The sequence below is a fragment of the Oncorhynchus nerka genome, linkage group LG4 (assembly GCF_034236695.1).
Source record: "Oncorhynchus nerka isolate Pitt River linkage group LG4, Oner_Uvic_2.0, whole genome shotgun sequence".
Classification (NCBI taxonomy): Eukaryota; Metazoa; Chordata; class Actinopteri; order Salmoniformes; family Salmonidae; genus Oncorhynchus; species Oncorhynchus nerka.
In genome coordinates, this window is record NC_088399.1 from 14,232,720 (window position 1) to 14,253,513 (window position 20,794).

The 20,794-nt window shown below is 41.7% G+C and overlaps 1 protein-coding gene across 1 annotated transcript in view; it reads left to right on the forward strand.

Annotated features, from left to right (window-relative positions):
• Positions 1-10,728, forward strand: part of prrc1 (proline-rich coiled-coil 1) — a 35,349-nt gene extending 24,621 nt beyond the window's left edge. Inside the window, 4 exon segments of the mRNA XM_029647171.2 lie at positions 144-307; positions 2,723-2,826; positions 7,931-8,033; positions 8,690-10,728. Of these exon segments, the coding sequence (XP_029503031.2) occupies positions 144-307; positions 2,723-2,826; positions 7,931-8,033; positions 8,690-8,899 (581 nt within the window). The 3' untranslated portion in view covers positions 8,900-10,728.
• Positions 10,729-20,794: the final 10,066 nt, after the last annotated feature.

The window sequence follows — 20,794 nt, forward strand, 5'->3', positions numbered from 1 at the left end:
GAGGCAGGAATTTGTTGTACGGGGTAGGGTTAGGGGAAAGATGTGTTGGTAAATAAAGTCTGGTCCACCACTTTGCACATTGTGGGCAGAAGTGTCTGGGAATGAGATTATTCCTGTATTAACTGTGTCTGTGTTTTTTTTAGAGTCGGGCGGGGACTTGGACATCGTGGTGACATCAGACAAAGAGGTGAAGGTGGGGGCAGTGAGGGATGCCTTCCAAGAGGTGTTTGGCATGGCCATGGTGACCGGGGAGGCCGGCCAGTCCAACATCGCCCCGCAGCCCGTTGGCTACGCAGCCGGAGTCAAGGTCAGCTGTCTATCACGTTCCCAATATCTCAGACACTGGTGTTAATTTATGTATTAGTGCTTATATATATCTTTTATAGTTTGTTTAAAGTGTGATCTGGGTATGTATGGCTGTTCTTTATACTGTGTGTGTGTGTGCGCGCACATACAGTGTATGTAGACTATATTTAAAACATGTGTTTTTTGCTCTGTTTTTTTATCCCTCTTCTGTCACACCTATTTACGTCATTAGTATTCCAATTCTAGCAACAATGTAGCAAATGTGTTCATGTAGAAAGGATACCCTTAGACTGTGAATGTGCTGCCATGTAATAGGACACCAGTAGTCACTGACAGCGATAAGATTATATTCTGCTACAACTGGGGTCAGGCCATAAAATAAACGTTTTGGTCTACCAACCATTGTGGCAGGTAGATTTTATAATCTACCAGCCACTCAGATTATTATTTTTTACCAGCAAAAATATGTTTTCCCAGCTAAAATTAAACCAACAAAACACAAAAAAGGTGAGCATGCTTTGTAATGTTTCTATAAAACAAAATGTATTACTGTATTACTGGTAAGAAGTAATGTGGTATGTTGTAGTAACGTCACTAGTCATGTTTGTGCCTGTGGGATTTGAGTCTGACGAGTAGAAAGTGTTCCCTACCCGTTGAATTGAAACATGGAAAAACAACCTAGTGAACAAAACTAAGTCTCCTTTGCTTCAAGAAAATGAGCACTTCTAAAACGGCATCTTTCACTCAGCTCTTCACTCATCCCCCAGGCAGGCGGTGTTGCTGCGTGAGGTACAATACCGATAGGGATACCGATAGGCTATAGGATTCGTAGTTATTTGACTTGGTGAGATACGTTTTACCAGCTATGAGACAAAAACAGCAGAAATACTTTGAAAACAGCAGTTACACATTGGGATATTATTTTTGGTATTATTATATTATTTTATCGCAAAATCATTTTTGCGCAAGTTGGCTGTACCTGCACCAAAAACTCCAGTATTTTTCAATCATAGCTTGTTCTCCATCTAGTTTTTAATTAGGAAGCCCATTTGTTTTCAGCCCTTATTTCAATGACTGATCAACTTTTCTCATGGCTCTCTCTTCTCCCTCTGCAGCAGACATATGGTGAGCAATATGTTTGGACCATGGAATCACAAGGAAATTAGTGTTGAATCAAAATAGAAATCGTATCTTGAGGTCCCTGGCAATTCCCAGCCCTAGTGTGTGTTTTAACAAACAGGTAGCCATTGGTCTTAAAGGCTATCCTCACACACCTGTTCTCTATGGAAGCAGATGGTGTTTGTGTACAATTCTATTTAGGCAGCAATGCATCATCCTCTCAGTGAAGGAAACTCTGGTTTACGTACAGTGCCATGTAAAGCACCGCAGACCCAGACTGACAAATGCTGTTATACTGCAGGAACAAGCTTTGTATTGAAAATGCCTTGAGCTCATTCTAGTGCATGCGGTAAACACTCAGATCAGTGTTAAGTCATCCAGAGAAGCGTTTTGTGTGTATGTGTGTATTCAAGAGATGGTGTGTGTGCATTTCCTTTTGATTCTCGAATGTCTCACCACAAGAGATGTTAGGCACCAGGCTGGATGGTGGCGGGCAACGTGTGTGTGTGGTCTGACTTGCTCATATCCAGCGATGGGTATCTTCCACTTGTTGGCGCAAAACCGTTTTGTCACAGCTTAATGCTGGGGGTGGCAGGGTAGCCTAGTGGTTAGAGCGTTGGACTAGTAACCGGAAGGTTGCAAGTTAAAATCCCCGAGCTGACAAGGTACAAATCTGTCGTTCTGCCCCTGAACAGTTAACCCACTAACTAGGCAGTCATTGAAAATAAGAATTTGTTCTTAACTGACTTGCCTAGTTAAATAAAGGTAAAATTATTTTTTTATAAATGCTATGTAAATGCTAGAGTTAAGTCGTGCTCTTCACTGCTAATTTTACACATCTGTCCAGTAACCTCTTTACAAACCGCACAGAGGAGGAATTTACTGCTGGCTCATTATCTATAGGGCACTAAAAGCCTAGCCAGGCGGAAATCTAGTTTCCTCTGGTTAGGCTTTAAAGATCCTATCACACTATCTTAGACATATAGGCTGTGAGAACCGGCTAGAACCTGTTCTCATTTGTTTTCTTTTTCTAAGAAAGTGGAGCCAATTACTTCTTATCTCTTTTATAAGCTTTCCTCCCCTTTGGAGGGGTAAGAAGCTCTTTGTGTAGATGAAGTATGTAAAGACTGTGATTGTAAAATCTTAGAGATCCACTCCGGTATATCGTGAGAATTCCTTTTCTGTATGTCCTGGAAGTTACACTCCGGGTTCTTCCTGAGGGAGTGATCTTCAAATAAACATCTTTATTATTGATAAATGAGTTCTGCCTGATTCTGAGGTGTGTCTGTCTCCACAGGGGGCCCAGGAGCGCATCGACAGCCTGCGGCGGGCGGGCGTCATCCACCAGAAGCAGCCCGTGGTCTCTGTGGAGAACTTCATCGCCGAGCTTTTCCCCGACAAGTAAGCACAGCAGGAGAAAAGACCCCTTAAATCTCAAATCCCCTGTACACACACATTTCATACACTCACTTTCATACACCCTCATTCACGCACACATATACACACACACACCCTCTCGCACTCACTCATTTCACTGTACACACTCACAGCATTCCACACACACACATCGCCAGCTGCCTCCTATGTAAGAACGTGTTCGAATGACCAAGTTAGCGGTTTTCTCATTTTAATCTCCCTTGTTACACACTTGTGCAACTCTCTCAAACAGCCTGCTTATCTCCCCTCATATGTACCATTGGGTCCAAAAACCTCATCATAGATAATGAATGCTGTTTCGTAAGCTTTCCCATTATCCCTTTTAAAATGGATTATAATTTTGGAATGGTTTGAAATGAATGTTTACGCCAAGGATTACAGCAATCGATGAGTAATGAGATGGAAATGATACATTTTTCATATGTGAATTTGAATATTCTATCTGTGTGCACCTCCTAATAATTATTTACTTTATTAAGCTGTATTTGTTTCTTTCTGAAATGCTGATTCTGACCTCTAACAAAAGCATTTCATTTGTTTAATTACAATATCAAAGATTATGTTTAAGATGATAGATTTACAGAAAATGTGTATTTATATTAACCTTTATTTAAACAGGGAGTCACATTGAAATTAAACTCTTTTACAAGAGAGCCTTGTATACGTTTACAAATAAAACCCAATACATAAATGAAGCACAACAGCCCTACATAATCATTCCAAATAAAACACACTATAAAAAACATAATACACAACAGTAAACAGATTTAAGAATTGCAATGTCATTCTGTAACACAAGTCTCCAATCAATCATTTTAAATGCCTGAAAGATCCACACATAAGGGGCAGAAGTAAAAGCAGATGTTCCTAATTCTGTGGAGACGAAAGGGATCTCCGGAGTTATCCATCCCTGAGAACAGGTTTGGTCATTTGTACGTCTAAATTGAATCAATGACGTTTCGTACAGAGGAAGTTTCTGCAAGACTGCTTTGTAAATAAATAAGAGTGCAGCTCTCTTCTTACAGAGGTCCATCCCACATGTTTGTAAATGAGACGATGGGTTCTAAAACTGTCCCCAGTGATAAAATGTATTGCTGAATGGAATAATGGTTTCAAAACAGAGGCTACCGCATGCATATAAAGTCACCATAGTCTACTACAGGGAGCAGCGTGGTTTAAACAGAGGCTACCGCATGCATATAAAGTCACCATAGTCTACTCCAGGGAGCAGCGTGGTTTAAACATGCATATAAAGTCACCATAGTCTACTCCAGGGAGCAGCGTGGTTTAAACAGAGGCTACCGCATGCATATAAAGTCACCATAGTCTACTACAGGGAGCAGCGTGGTTTAAACAGAGGCTACCGCATGCATATAAAGTCACCATAGTCTACTACAGGGAGCAGCGTGGTTTAAACAGAGGTTTAAACAGAGGCTACCGCATGCATATAAAGCTACCGGGAGCATGCATATAAAGTCACCATAGTCTACTGGTTTACAGGGAGCAGCGTGGTTTAAACAGAGGCTACCGCATGCATATAAAGTCACCATAGTCTACTACAGGGAGCAGCGTGGTTTAAACAGAGGCTACCGCATGCATATAAAGTCACCATAGTCTACTACAGGGAGCAGCGTGGTTTAAACAGAGGCTACCGCATGCATATAAAGTCACCATAGTCTACTACAGGGAGCAGCGTGGTTTAAACAGAGGCTACCGCATGCATATAAAGTCACCATAGTCTACTACAGGGAGCAGCGTGGTTTAAACAGAGGCTAAACAGCATGCATATAAAGTCACCATAGTCTACTACAGGGAGCAGCGTGGTTTAAACAGAGGCTACCGCATGCATATAAAGTCACCATTGTCTACTCCAGGGAGCAGCGTGGTTTAAACAGAGGCTACCGCATGCATATAAAGTCACCATAGTCTACTACAGGGAGCAGCGTGGTTTAAACAGAGGCTACCGCATGCATATAAAGTCACCATAGTCTACTACAGGGAGCAGCGTGGTTTAAACAGAGGCTACCGCATGCATATAAAGTCACCATAGTCTACTACAGGGAGCAGCGTGGTTTAAACAGAGGCTACCGCATGCATATAAAGTCACCATAGTCTACTCCAGGGAAACAGCAGCGTCACCATAGTCTACTCCAGGGAGCAGCGTGGTTTAAACAGAGGCTACCGCATGCATATAAAGTCACCATAGTCTACTACAGGGAGCAGCGTGGTTTAAACAGAGGCTGGATTTATTTCTATATAATTTTTAAAAAAGTTAAATAATAGATTTCAGCTTCTTTGTAAAGTTTTCAATATGTGTTTCAAAAGACAATTTATCATCATTCCAGATACCCAAGTACTTAGTGAGAAACTTGTTCCATTTGAAGTGCAAATACGCAACTCCTCAGGATCTAGGGAGACCTAGGGAACAGAATAAACTTGGTTTTATTTGCTGTTAACAGTAATTTAAGCTCAGTAAGGGATTTTGGGGGGGATTAAGTCGGAATCATGCTGAAGATCACGAATGGCCTGCTGCACTGAAGAGGCACAGGAATAAATAACTGTCATCTACGTAGAGATGCATTTTACAGGTGTTAACAGTATATTCAATGTAATTTATATACAATGTGAACAACAATGACCCTCAAGTCTAACACTGGGGTACCCCTTTAAGGACTAAGAAATTTGGCTTTAACTATCATAACAGCCTGTTGTCTATATAACAAAGCTGTCAGACTGCATTTGACAATTCCGTGTCATATCATTATGCTACGTATGTTTTGCAATTTAAAAAAAATGTTTATCAATCTGAAACTTTTCTAATAATGCATTTTTCTTGAAACCCTTCTACCAATTTTTTATATTTTTTTAATTAAAATCGCAATTTTAAGATATAGACTATTGATTTCAGGCCAAAATCGGTCAATATATTGTGACTTCGGTACCCAAGCTTCCCCTTTCTCTTGCCCCACATTTGGAAAATACTGAGCTAGGGTGTGGTGCACTCTGGGGTTGGCAGCCTTCTTGACAGACTTTTTCAGAAATCAGATAAAAACAACCCAATGTCCCCAGAAGGCTCTACTAATCTAACATACCTCACCTCACCTTGCTACATGTGTCAAAACTCCCATTTTCCCATCAGAAAATCAACTGTGAGGCCTGTGCAGTTAGACTGTTGATCTCCCCACAAGGCCAGTAATGTGCTTTAGGGCATTAAAACAGATGAGCTCTTCTGACCTCGACCTTGAATGCCTTTACCTTTATCACCAAGTAGCAGAGTGGCTCAACCTCCCAGAGGGCTTCCTCAAATGAACAGAATGTTGCATTCCAAGCCAAGTACCAGAATGTTGCGGGCCAAGTCCAGGATAAAATGGCTGTGTTTACACAGGCAGCCAAATTCAGATATTTTGCCCAATTATTGGCAAAAGAGCTGATCTGATTGGTCGAAAGACCAATTAGTGGGAAAATATCAGAATTGGGTTGCCTGTGTAAATGCAGCCTTTATAGCTTAGACCAGCTCCCAGTCGTTTTAGACTCCACTAGAGTAAGGGCCAATGAACCGAATAAGATTATCATCACAAGGGTAGAATACTATATGGAGGAGCATGGACAGTTAATTAGACCAGGGTTGTGTTCAGGTTGTCAGTCAAGCAGGTGAAGGTGTGGCTGTTAGTTGTATCAGGTTATTGCTAGTCTGGAATATCCTCTCTAGCATCCAGTATTCGGTGCTGCTCACTGCTTTGCTTTATCAGAGGGTTGCAATTGATAGACCATAATATTTAGTTAATGGTTCCTCCTCCCTTCCCTACTACTTCCTGTCAACCTAAATCTAAAAGTATGATTTGCTCATTGTCTGCTTATTGGTTAGATTCACTCTTGTCATAATCTGTCTTGCCTGCATTGTGATGCATACACCATGCTTCAAGGTGCAATGTGCAGAAATTGCTCTACCATTTCCTGGTTGCAAGAATTCTAATAGTTTGTCTAATTTCAGTTTGTGACACAACAAGCAAGTATAGTGTAGGTTATCATTGTGCCATCTAAACCTCTGAAACTGTTTGAAGCTGGTGTAAAAGATGCAAGAACTTCACTGAAAAACAGTGTAGAAAAAGAAAAAAAGTATAGAAATAATACACATACAGACTTGCTTTCAATGAGAATGATGGATCTACACTCAGTTTATTAGGTACATCACCCCGTTCACACACATGGTTTGTTCCTACAGACAGTAAGTCGCGTGGCTTTGGCTTGCTATATAAAGCAGGCTGACAGGCATCCAGTTACTGTTCGATTGAACATTAGGTCACTTGTTTTGCCTATTCTAAGTGACTGAGCGTGGTATGATCGTCTGTTAGGCGCGCTGGTTCCAGTATCTCAGAAAAGGCCGGCCTCCTGGGCTTTTCACGCGTGACAGGGTCTAGCATTTACCGAGAATGGTTCAACAAACAACATCCAGTAAGCAGCAGTCTTTTGGGTGAAAACAGATCGTTGATGAGAGGTCGAAGGAGAAAAGCAAGAATCGTGCGAACTAACAGGCGGGCCACATCCGGGCAAATAATGGCACAGTACAACTGGTGTGTAGAACGGCATCTCGGAACGCACAACATGTCGGTCTTTGTCACGGATGTGCTATTGCAGCAGAAGACCACACCCTGTTTTCTGTTTCATCAGAAAAACAAGTAGCGTCTCCAGTGGGCACGTGATCACCAACACTGGACAGTTGAGGTGTGGGAAAAACATTGCCTGGTCAGACGAATCCCGGGTTCCTGTTGCGTCGTGCTGATGGGAGTGTCAGGATTTGGCGTAAGCAGCATGAGACCATGACCCCATCTTGCCTGGTGTCAATGGTACAGGCTGGCGGCAGTGGTGTAATTGTGTGTGGAATGTTCTCCTGGTACACGATAGCTCCCTTGATACCATTTGAGCAACGTTTTCATGCCCCAACGAATTCAGGCTGTTCTGAAGGCGAAGGGGGTTCTGACCCGGTACTAGATGGGTGTGCCTAATAAACTGTTGCCCAAAAAGTTGCATATTGCATCTTTAACAGTGCTGTTATTCTGTGACTTTCCAGATGGTTTGACATTGGCTGTCTAATCCTGGAGGATCCTGGAGCTGGCATTCACATTGAGACCTTCACTCAGGCTACGCCACTGGCCTTGGAGCACGTCCAGCAGGTAGGAGCTCACAGCTGCCACTACTGCACCCTCATGTTAACAGTACAGTTCGCCCCACAACACAATGATGCTCAATTAATTACATGTATTTACTGTGTCTCTTAATGTGGTTGCATGTGTTATCAATGTTAGATTGCTGTTAGCACTCAATGTTAACACATACCATACACTTGTCTATTGAAAAAGTAAAATGGAACTGGGGGGAGTTTTAGTCTTTCCCTCTGGATGAAAAGCCATCAGTGTAATGACAGGCAGCCATTGTATCATAAGTGCCCCTTTTCAAAATTCGACCTGTCAAAGTTGTAGCTTGGTGTTTTATTGAAATAGAATTTCATTAATGTAAACCTAATTGCCTTGATTTAAAACTCTCTGAAAATGAGTCTTTCTGTCAATGCTGTGTCACTGGTGAAATTGGAACATTGCTTTAAAGTAAAAGGGTTTGAAGGCGAATTGTTATAATTTAAGCAGTCTTGAAACATGAAATATTAAATCATGTTTATTCATTAAATGTGAATTGAGGTGAGTGTAAATTGTTGTTAGTCTACAGAATATGGACTAGACAGTGTAAGGAGAGTGGTTGTCTGAACAGGTGTTGGTGAAATGAATGCATGTAAATGTCAAGTGATAGGAACACTATCTTTCACCTGTTCGCAAAGGCCCAGTCCCTGACCCCGCCGGACTACAACCTTCGCTGGTCGGGCCTACTGGTGACGGTGGGCGAGGTGCTGGAGCGCAACGTACCCAATGTGTTGCGCACGGACTGGCACCAGGCCTTCACGGGCATGTCCCGCCGCCAGATGATCCAGAGCGCCGCCAAGGCCCTGGCGGGCATGTACAAGCAGCAGCTTCCACCCAGGACAATGTGAGGTGGCACCATGTCTTTAAACTGACAATTAGGGGGAGGGAGAACCAGAGGAGGGAAGAGGGGGTTGGGCAGAAGCGGCAGCCGTTTCACCAAATGGGATTCTTACTCTGCTTCTAGCTGTCCGTCCTGATTGGGCAAAAAGCCAAATGCAATTTTTTTCATTATGTTTTATTATTTGTTTGTAGCGAGGTTTTATGGGTTGAAACATTCTGACGTGCCAACTGGATGGAGAGAATGACGGAAGTGGATTGTTCCTTCAAAAACAGGAAATCATCATTTATTTCTAAATCAACTTTTTTCCCCCAGCTAAGGCCCAGAAAGAAATGCCGTTTTAGAGATAGCGGAGCAAACTAGCTCATTAAAGTAATGATTGATTATTTGAATTTTGTCTATTGTCCCTCTTTTATTGACAAAGTATTATTTGTGATCCTTGATGGTAAATATCTGAGATCTAATTAACTTAATTTGTTGTTCAACAAATTGTATTCAAGTCATGTAAATATGTAGAATGCGGTGTTGTATTACTTTTGGATGAACACGCAGGCGTTTTGTAAATGGGGAACGATAGTGCTTTGTCTGTTTTTGGAGCAGGGAACTCATTTTGCCAGGTCCGGAGTTCGTCACTGAAAATTGGTTATATTTCCATTATAGGTCCATTATAATTTCTACACATTTTCGATTTTGGTATTGTGTATTGATTTTGCCAGTACAGCTTTTTTTTTGCCAATATTTGGGCAAATATCTGAATTGGGCTGCCTGTATAAACACAGCCATTTACTCAAACCACCTGTGGGCCAGATTGGACCCCTGTATGTTTGACGCCCTGTTTTTAGAGAGTATAGCCAGTGCTAGTTGGTGTAGTATGTCAACCACCAACCTTCCATTTCTTTCTCCCTACCACTTGGGGGGGGTGTATTTTTTTCTGTATGAATTACCTGCAGGCTAAATGCTATCTTGAGATCATTGCATGTAACTTAACATTTATCATTGCATTTAGCGTATATTTATGCACATCTCTCATTGACGTCAACTTGGGATTTACGTAAAAGTCCATTTCACACTCAGCCTATGTAACTCAATGGAGGCTTTGGACTGAATGAGCTGTAATGTGTGCACCAAGATATCAGGGCCTTAAAATCCATTAGTTGTAATGTTTTGTTGTTGTGTGTGTTAATGTAACAATTGTTGTCTGTACATTAACGCTACATGGGTTATTACATGTACACATACTTTACATGTTAGTGAAGGCCAATGATTTTCAAATGGAGAAGGGTGAAATTACATTCTTTGATCTACGAATTGGAATGATTCCTTGGAAGGTGTTTCCTGATTGAAAATGACTTGTCTATGTGATTTATTGGAGCTCAGTTTATCGTAAGTCAATTCTTTAGTTTGTCCAACATTACCATTCTGTTCTATAATGTGTGAAGGCACCCCTTGCAAGAAAAACACTTTTTTAAATTTATTTTTTACTCGAGTGATAACAGAAGAGTGCAACAAGAAAACACAAAGCTATATATGACCTCTGGGGTTTTGTTTGGAAGGCAATCCATTTGTTATTCGTTGCTGCTGCCTGAGGCAGGAGTACATTCTGTTGTCCAAAACATGGACGCCCATGGTAGTGGGATGCAACACCACTAGATCAAGAGGTGAGTAAACAACTTGTGTCAGATAGTTATTCAACTATACCAGAGAAATACTAGGACTTTGTCTAAACTCTTTGCTTTTTAACTGGTTTTATGTACAAAACAGTGATTTTCTGTGTTGGGCTTTTCTTAACTCCTAAATGTGCCTTCATGGGGAGAGTAAATATCAATTTTTTCATACTGATTTGTCTCTGGTTTGCATGGTTATTTGGCTTCGATAAGAACTGCCACCTAGTCAATGTCACTGTCAATATTTAAGAAAGTGACACCACATATCTGCCCGTCACAACCAGTGTATGCCTCAGGGTAAAGATATAAAGATATTGACAGCAACTCTGTGCTGAATCGGGCTCCAGAGACACAATTAACCTACGGATCGATGCACCATCGCTGGATTCGCTCTGCTTATTGTACAGGGTTGGCAAGGTCAAGAAAATCCTGTGAAAGTCATAGCATTTTAAAATGGTGTTTTCCAGGCCTGGAAAAGTTTTGGGAAATGATAAAAATATAAAACAAATAAAGTATTTTTTTAGTGTAATGTATTCAGGCACTGTTGTAAAATATTTTATCAACTAAATTAACATATCAGCCAGGATCGGGGTGACATCTGCGTTCGTGCGGATCACCTGCATGTGTGCGAGACGATTGGGCCGTTTCTCAATGAGAGAATCCCGACAAGAAAGAATCCAGCTTTTGTCAAATTGACGTTAGATTTGACTTTTCGTAGCAGGTCCGGAGAATTCAATTCAGGTCATGAAAAATATTCTGGTTATAAACCCTGGTTGTAGTTGAAGGCCTTCGTTATGAACACTCTAAGACATGTTTTCCACACTCCTCTCTGCTGCCTTGCTTAAGGCCCTTGTCATTATGTTTGAATTCTTGTACCTATGTATGAAAAGCAAAATTTAGAATTTTATGACTAAGAACGTTCAATGTAGAACATAAGGTGGCCTTGGCATGAAGTAGCTAGCAGATCAGAAAGTAAATCATTTACAATAGTGCTGATAAAAATTCAGTTAAATGTAATTTAATGATTCATTGAGAAATGCATATATTCAGTAATAGCATCACCAGGATATGAATATTGATATGGTACTACAGTACATATGTTAACTAATAAGGATCCAATTCTAAGACTTCCATTACAGACCTCGAGACCTTTAAGAGTGCCTTTCAAAACGATAACTTTCAGTCTTTCAAAACACCAGCTGTATCTTCTCAACTTCTCTTACACTTTCAATAAATGATTAGACATTTACACTCATTAGTTATTCACACTGCATACATTTACGTTTCCCCTTAAAATGTCATTACTGAGAACAAGGTACGTCCCAAAGTGTCAGGAAACAGTGAAAACGTTCAGCTCTGTCATTAGCCTGGGGAGACAGTACAAGGTACTGGACAAAGACAATGAGGTTATGTCCTAAATAACACCCTATTCTCTATTTAGTGCACTACTTATGACCATCCCTGGTCAAAAGTAGTGCACTAAATAGGTGATAGGGTGCCATTTGGGATGTCGGTGAAGAGACAACTATCGGGAGAGATGACCTCAGAGGGTAAACGCACAGAGGACAAAACTACAGAAGTCGAAAGGATAATTGCTTTATGAAAGCAAGTTCCCTGACTGTACTTGTTCGCAGTGATTTAGTGGTAGTGTGTTCACGTCCAATGAACTCTCGACTTACTGCTGAGGCCATGTAGTGTACAGTGTTATTTTATGTCGGAGATGAAACAATTAAAATAATGGTTCCAATGAAATGTTCTGTTTTGTATTATTCTGGCACATGATATTATAAATTATAACCATAGCTTTTTAATGTGTCCAAGTAAATAGATGTACAGTTGAAGTTGGAAGTTTACATACACATAGAAATAGACCTCTGAACCTTTCACCTATTTCTACCTGTCAGGGCAAGGAGATTAAGGTTGTAACCTCATATACATATGTTGGAATTTTAATTGATGACGGGCTCTCTTTTAAATTGCATATTCAACAACTTGCATAAATATTGAAGCTGAAATTGGGATTTTATTTTAGGAATAAGGCCTGTTTTTCTTTTGAAGCCAGAATGAGGCTAGTATCAGCTACATTTATGCCTAAACTAGACTATGGGGATATTTTATATATGAATGCTTCTGCTCAGTGTTTGAGATCAATTGACACCCTTTACCATGGCACTTTGAGATTCATTTTAAACTGCAAAACCCTTACGTACCACTGCACTTTGTATACCATGGTTGGCTGGCCTTCTCTAGTCACTCGTAGGCTCAGGCACTGGTATACTTTTATTTACAAAGCCATTTTGTGTTTACTACCTTTTTATTTGGGCATTTTTATTGTTCAGAAATGTGGTGGGCACTCTCTTCGTTCGCTGGACTTTATCCTGCTAACTGTTCCAAATGTCCGAACTGAATTTGGTAAAAGAGCGCCTTACAAAATACTTTTAAACTGGAAGAACTTGTCCCGATGGGTATTTTTATATCACTGATGAATGATCTTGAGACTGATTCCCTGACCTGTCAATGTTTTTAATTTGCTGTTTTTGATTTTGTTATACTCTTGTGAATTCTATGGTTTTTACTGGATTACTTGTAGTTGTTCATGTTGTTTGTCTGTCATTTTTGTAATTACTTGGTGCTGCCTATCTTGGCCAGGACTCTCTTGAAAAAGAGATTTTAAATCTCAATGAGACCTTCCTGGTTAAATAAAGGTTAAATAAATCAAATAAATAAACTTAGGTTGGAGTCATTAACTTGTTTTTCAACCACCCCACAAATTTCTTGTTAACAAACTATAGTTTTGGCAAGTCTGTTACAACATCTACTTTGTGCACGACACAAATACTTTTTCCAAGAATAGTTTACAGACAGATTATTTCACTTATAATTAACTGTATCCCAATTTCAGTGGGTCAGAAGTTTACATACACTGAGTTGACTATATGCCTTTAAACAGCTTGGAAAATTCCAGAAAATGATGTCATGGCTTTAGAAGCTTAAAGAGTCAATTGGAGGTGTACCTTCTTTTTTTTGTAAGTGTTTTATTTATTTCACCTTTATTTAACCAGGTGGGCTAGATGAGAACAAGTTCTCATTTGCAACTGTGACATGGCCAACAACAGAGTTACACATGGAATTAATAAACACAGTCAATACTACAGTAGAAAAGTCTATATACAGTGTGTGCAAATGAGGTAGGATAAGGGAGTTAAGGCAATAAATAGGCCATGTTGGCAAAGTAATTACAATATAGCAATTAAACACTGGAATGGTAGATGTGCAGAAGATGAATGTGCAAGTAGAGATACTGGGGTGCAAAGGAGCAAGGTAAATAAATAAATACAGTATGGGGGTGAGGTAGTTGGATGGGATATTTACAGATGGGCTATGTACAGGTGCAGTGATATGTGAGCTGCTCTGACAGCTGGTGCTTAATGCTAGTGAGGGAGATATGAGCCTCCAGCTTCAGTGATTTTTGCAGTTCGTTCCAGTCATTGGCAGCAGAGAACTGGAAGGAAAGGTGGCCAAAGGAAGAATTGGCTTTGGAGGTGACTAGTGAGATATACCTGCTGGAGCGCGTGCTACGGGTGGGTACTACTATGGTGACCCGTGAGCTGAGGGGGAGCTTTACATAGCAGAGACTTGTTGATGACCTGGAGCCAGTGGGTTTGGCGACGAATGTGACGCGAGGGCCAGCCAACGAGAGTGTACAGGTCGCAGTGGTGGGTAGTATATGGGGCTTTGGTGACAAAACGGATGGCACTGTGATAGACTGCATCCAATTTGTTGTGTAGAGTGTTGGAGGCTATTTTGTAAATGACATCGCCGAAGTGAAGGATGGTCAGTTTTACGAGGGTATGTTTGGCAGCATGAGTGAAGGAGGCTTTGTTGTGAAGTAGGATGCCGATTCTAGATTCTAGATTAATTTTGGATTGGAGATGCTTAATATGAGTCTGGAAGGAGAGTTTACAGTCTAATCAGACACCTAGGTATTTGTAGTTGTCCACATATTCTAAGTCAGAACCGTCCAGAGTAGTGATGCTGGATGGGCGGGCATGTGCGGGCAGAGATCGGTTGAAAAGCATGCATTTAGTTTTCCTTGAATTTAAGAGCAGTTGGAGGCCACGGAAGGAGAGTTGTATGGCATTGAAGCTCGTCTGGAGGTCAGGTAACACAGTGTCCAAAGAAGTGCCAGAGGTATACAGAATAGTGTCGTCTGCGTAGAGGTCGATCAGAGAATCACCAGCAGCAAGAGCGACATCATTGATGTATACAGAGAAGAGTCAGCCCGAGAATTGAACCCTGTGGCGCCCCCATAGGCGATTGCCAGAGGTCCGGAGAACAGGCCCTCCGATTTGACACACTGAACTCTATCAGAGAAGTAGTTGGTGAACCAGGAGAGACAATCACTTGAGAAACCAAGGCTGTTGAGTCTGCCAATAAGAATGTGGTGAATGACAGAGTCAAAAGCCTTGGCCAGGTCGATGAATACGGCTGCACAGTAATGTCTCTTATTGATGGCGGTTATGATATTGTTTAGGACCTTGAGCGTGGCTGAGGTGCACCCATGACCAGCTCTGAAACTAGATTGCATATCGGAGAAGGTACGGTGGGATTTGAAATGGTCAGTAATCTGTTTGTTAACTTGGCTTTCGCAGAACTTAGAAAGGCAGGGTAGGATTGATATAGGTCTGTAGCAGTTTGGGTCTAGAGTGTCTCCCCCTTTGAAGAGGGGGATGACCGCGGCAGCTTTCCAATCTTTGGGAATATCAGACATTACAAAAGAGAGGTTGAACAGGCTAGTAATTGGGGCCGCAACAATTTTGGCAGATCATTTTAGAAAGAAAGGGTCCAGATTGTCTAGCCTGGCTGATTTGTAGGGGTCCAGATTTTGCAGGTCTTTCAGAACATCATCTATCTGGATTTGGGTGAAGGAGAAATGGGGAGGCTTGGGAGAGTTGCTGTGGAGGGCTGTTGATCAGGGTAGGAGTAGCCTGGTGGAAAGCATGGCCAGCTGTAGAGATGCTTATTGAAATTCTCAATTATAGTGGATTTATCGGTGGTGACAGTTTTTCCTAGCCTCAGTGCAGTGGGCAGCTGGGAGGAGGTGCTCTTACTCTCTATGGACTTTGGTGTCCCAGAACTTTTTTGAGTTTGTGCTACAGGATGCAAATTTCTGCTTGAAAAAGCTAGCCTTAGCTTTCATAACTGCCTGTGTATATTGGTTCCTAACTTCCCTGAAAGTTGCGTATCATCGGGGCTATTCAATGCTAATGCAGAATGCCACAGGATGTTTTTGTGCTGGTCAAGGGCAGTCAGTTCTGGAGAGAACCAAGGGCAATATCTGTTCCTGGTTCTACATTTTTTTTAATGGGGCATGCTTATTTAAGATGGTGAGGAAGGCACTTTTAAAGAATAACCAGGCATCCTCTACCAACGGGATGAGATCAATATTCTTCCAGGATACCCGGGCCAGGTCGATTAGAAAGGCCTGCTCCCTGAAGTGTTTTAGGGAGCGTTTGACTGATGAGGGGTGGTCGTTTGACCGCAGACCCATTACGGATGAGGGAAATTAGTCAGTGATCGCTGAGATCTTGGTTGAAAACAGCAGAGGTGTGTTTGGAGGGCAAGTTGGGTAGGATGATATCTATGAGGGTGCCCATGTTTACGGATTTGGGGTTGTACCTGGTGGGTTCATTGATAATTTGTGTGAGATTTGAGGGCATCAAGCTTAGATTGTAGGATGGCCGGTGTGTTAATTAAGCATGTCCCAGTTTAGGTCACCTAGCAGCACGAGCTCTGAAGATAGATTGGGGGCAATCAATTCACATATGGTGTCCAGGGCACAGCTGGGGGCAGAGGGTGGTCTATAGCAAGCGGCAACAGTGAGAGACTTGTTTCTGGAAAGGTGGATTTTTTAAAGTAGAAGCTCGAATTGTTTGGGTACAGACCTGGATAATAAGACAGAACTCTGCAGGCTATCTCTGAAGTAGATTGCAACACCTCCCCCTTTGGCAGTTCTATCTTGTTGGAAAATGTTATAGTTAGGGATGGAAATTTCAGCGTTTTGGTGGTCTTCCTAAGCCAGGATTCGGACACGGCTAGGACATCCGGGTTGACAGAGTGTGCTAAAGCAGTGAATATAACAAACTTAGGGAGGAGGCTTCTAATGTTAACATGCATGAAACCAAGGCTTTCACGGTTACAGAATTCAACAAATGAGAGCACCTGGGGAGTAGGAGTGGAGCTAGGCACTGCAGGGTCTGGATTAACCTCTACATCACCAGAGGAACAGAGGAGGAGTAGGATAAGGGTACGACTGAAGGCTATCAAAACTGGTCGTCTAGTACGTTCTGAACAGAGAGTTAAAGGAGCAGGTTTCTGAGCGCGATAGAATAGATTCAAGGCATAACGTACAGACAAAGGTATGGTAGGATGTGAGTACATTGGAGGTAAACCTAGGCATTGAGTGATGATGAGAGAGATATTGTGTCTGTAGAGGTTCTACAGTGAAATAAGACAATAATCACTAACCAGGGCAGTAATGGACAAGGCATATTGATGTTAAGGAGAGGCATGCGTAGCCGGGTGATCAGAGGTATCCAGTGAGTGGTTGGACTGGCTGGAGAAATGGCGATTCAGACAGCTAGCAGGCCGGGGCTAGCAAGCTAGCAGAAGGGCCTTAGAGGGACTTCTCGATGGAGGAAAGTCTGTTTTAGCCTCCACGTGTGGTGACGTCGATAGACTAGTTGTGATGGATTAATAGGGTCCCGAGTAGCAGAGGGGTCCAAGTCCAATTGTCAAAATAGGTATAGTGGCCCAAGAAATTGGCCGATGGATCTATTCAGCTACCAGTCCAATATGCTCTTGACAGCTGGTGGTCCGCGGCTAGCAGGCTAGCAGATGGGCATTCAGGGGACGTCACAATGTATGTGCCAGTTGAGTACCCCTCGAGCAGATTACGTCGTAGTCCAGTCGTGAAGGATCGGCGGGGTTCTGTGCCCTGTACCGGCAGTAGAAGCGGTCCGGGTATTGTAGCCCAGAGGTGGCTGATGGGCCTCTTCAGCTAGCCTGGAGAATGGGCCTAGCATGAGCTAGCTCCAGGCTACTTGGTGCTTGCTTCGAGACAGACGTTAGCCAGGAGCAGTCACTCGGATAGCAGCTAGCTAGCTGCGATGATCCAGGTAAAAAGGTCCAGAGCTTGCGGTAGGAATCTGGGGATATGGAGAGAAAATAGGTCCAGTATGCTCTGGTTTGAGTCGCGTTGTACAAACTGGCGAGAGCTTTCCGAGCTAAAGTTTAGCTGATAACCGCTAGCAGTGGTTAGCTGACTACTAGCTAGTAGCTAGTGAGCTGGCTAGCTTCTGTTGGGGGATTCCGGTTCCGAGGTAAATAAATAATACTTTAGAAACAACAGATCCACACCACATTGGATGAGGCGGGTTGCAGGAGTGTATTTTGAAGTTGAGGTTTAGAAAAATATAAAAAAGATATTTGAAGAAAAATATATAAAAATATATTTACATGGGACACAACAAGACAAAGGACAAAGACTGCTACACCATCTTGGTACCTGTGGATGTATTTCAAGGCCTACCTTCAAACTCGGTGCCTTTTTGCTTGACATCATTGGAAAATCTTTTAAAAATCAGCCAAGACCTTCTGAAAAAAAATATTGTAGACCTCCACAAGTCTGGTTCATCCTTGGGAGCAATTTCCAAACGCATGAAGGTACCACGCTCATCTGTACAAACAATAGTACACAAGTATAACCACCATGGGACCATGCAGTCGTCATTCCGCTCAGAAAGATGAACGTACTTAGGTGCGAAAAGGAATGGGCCAAAATTCACCCAACTTATTGTGGTGGAAGGCTACCCAAAACGTTTGACCAAAGTTAAACAATTTAAAGGCAATGCTACCAAATACTAATTGAGTGTATGTAAACTTCTGATCCACTGGGAATGTGATGAAAGAAATAAAAGCTGAAATAAATCACTCTCTGCTATTATTGACATTTCACATTCTTAAAATGAAGTGGTGATCTTAACTGACCATAGACAAGTGATTTTTACTCTGATTAAATGTCAGGAATTGTGAGAAACTGAGTTTAAATGTATTTGTCTAAGGTGTATGTTAACTTCCGCTTTCAATTGTGTACATGAATCTGCATGAATGTTACAAGTCTGGCCACTGGACTGGTGATTCCTTTCTTTATAGCTTTCTCTTCAGTGAGTTTGCTCGTATCTCTCCTTTGTTATAGTGCTACTAAGTTCCCACTTGGTGTGTAGAAGTTCTGTATTTGTTCCATACCAAGTCCCTACTTAGTGGATGACCCAGTGAGGCTACCCAATTCTTCGTGTTCCCATCCCGTCCACATTCAGTTAGGCCAGTTGTTTGTCATAGTCATGAGTTGGAGTGGTTTTGTATACACTGTCCACTGTAATTACATTCTACACCAGGTGTGTGATAGGATCGGCCTCTTAAAGATGTGGATGAAATATTAAAATTTCACGAGTGGTGTGTGTGGCAGAGCATGGAGGGACCTGTCGTTAACATTTCCATGGCAACAAGCCAGAGTATTTTGTGCTTATTGCCAGTCATTGGCTCTGCAGTTCATAAGAATGAGATTCCACGCTCAGCTCTCGACAGTGTATAACAGTCATACTGCAATATAATCCCTATTCAACTAAACCCCAGTGCAACACATTTCTTGGCTCAGTTTATGTTCTCTCAAGGTTGAATATATTAAGTATACTAAAGAAGTTGCAGAATAGAAGATCCCCCTTGTCTAAGGCAATGGGGATTCCTCACCTATTGTCGAGTGGTCTTAATTGCCTGGCTGATTTCAGTGTAGCTCCCGCTGTAAGACAGAAAACCAATTACTACACCATTGTGGAAGAAGGCATGTCAAATGAACTATTTCATTCCTCCTCCTTAGGCCCCTTATTGTTCCCCAAGTTCTATTTTTCAATATCCACTCAGGGAGTGCCAGCACTTGGAGGTATTACTTGGGTTCAAATCATTTGTTGTTAAAGTCTTTATGATGCAGCAGTATATTTTTATCAGGGAGTTGTAATTATGCTGATACAGTATTAACTTCTATTTCTTGAAATCAACTCAGGGAGTTCCTAAAGTCTTTATGTAGCAGAATCTTTTCATTATAATATTATGCTCATGATGCTGTTACAATATTGTCTGGGGTAATTTAGGCTTATCACGTTGATGTGTAGACATTTTCCCTTTTATTTACTGAGATACCCTTCAAATGTTTCTCTGTGTGTCTGTTCAAGTGCCCAGGACCTCAGAGATACTGTGACATTTAGCAATATTCTGAGCACGGAATATTGCAGGATACAGGCTCAGTGGAACCTGCTTGGTCTCTCCTGGAAGATTTATGTAACAGTCTACTGCAGCGAGGCCTCAACATTAAGCAAATACACACACACACCTCTCGCTGAACACACTCTGTTAAAAATAAATAGATCACTTCTAACAGCCGTGCGGGAGTCTGAGTGAAAGCTGTGGAATAGGAATTGAAACCCAAGTGCAGATGTAAAACACGATGGGAAATTTACTTGCTGGTTTGAGACCAATGGGATGGGTTTTGTTAACAAGTGGGCTAATCGATTCGATTTCAAAAGTTTTCTTCTCTTGAAAATGACTAAGTTCACTTTCTGGTTTGAGACCAATGGTAGTGGGTTTTGTTAAAGACCAGCTCAACCCCCCCACCCCCAAAAAAATTATCTGGTAAAATAACATTTAAAAAGTCAGCGATATTAATCAGACACATTGATTCTAGTGTAAAAGTTACACTACAAAGTGTAAATAGCATAATCTTCCAAAACAGAGATTTGCAAGACTTATGGAAGCTATTACGTTCCTCGATCTATTGGCTATTTGAGGGTTTGGTTTTCATTTTGATCATGCCCACTAACACGGGATGGTAACACCTGGGGAGAATTTTCATGCATGGAGAAACAGCTGCACTGATTAGGCTCTTTCCAGTCGTACAGAGCTTATGGACTTGTTTTACATAAGACAAGTCGCCTATGTTATATTGAGATAACACCTTGCCCCTAAGCCCTTTATCAAGTGACCACTTGCTGATGTGTTTGATAGTGATCACTTGAGTCTGCCTGTTTTGGGAATAATCTGAATTGAGACTGTGCACTTGCATCCCAACTGCCACTTGTCAATATTTCAAAATTCAAAACCCATTCGTTAGTATCTTGTGTCCATCCATG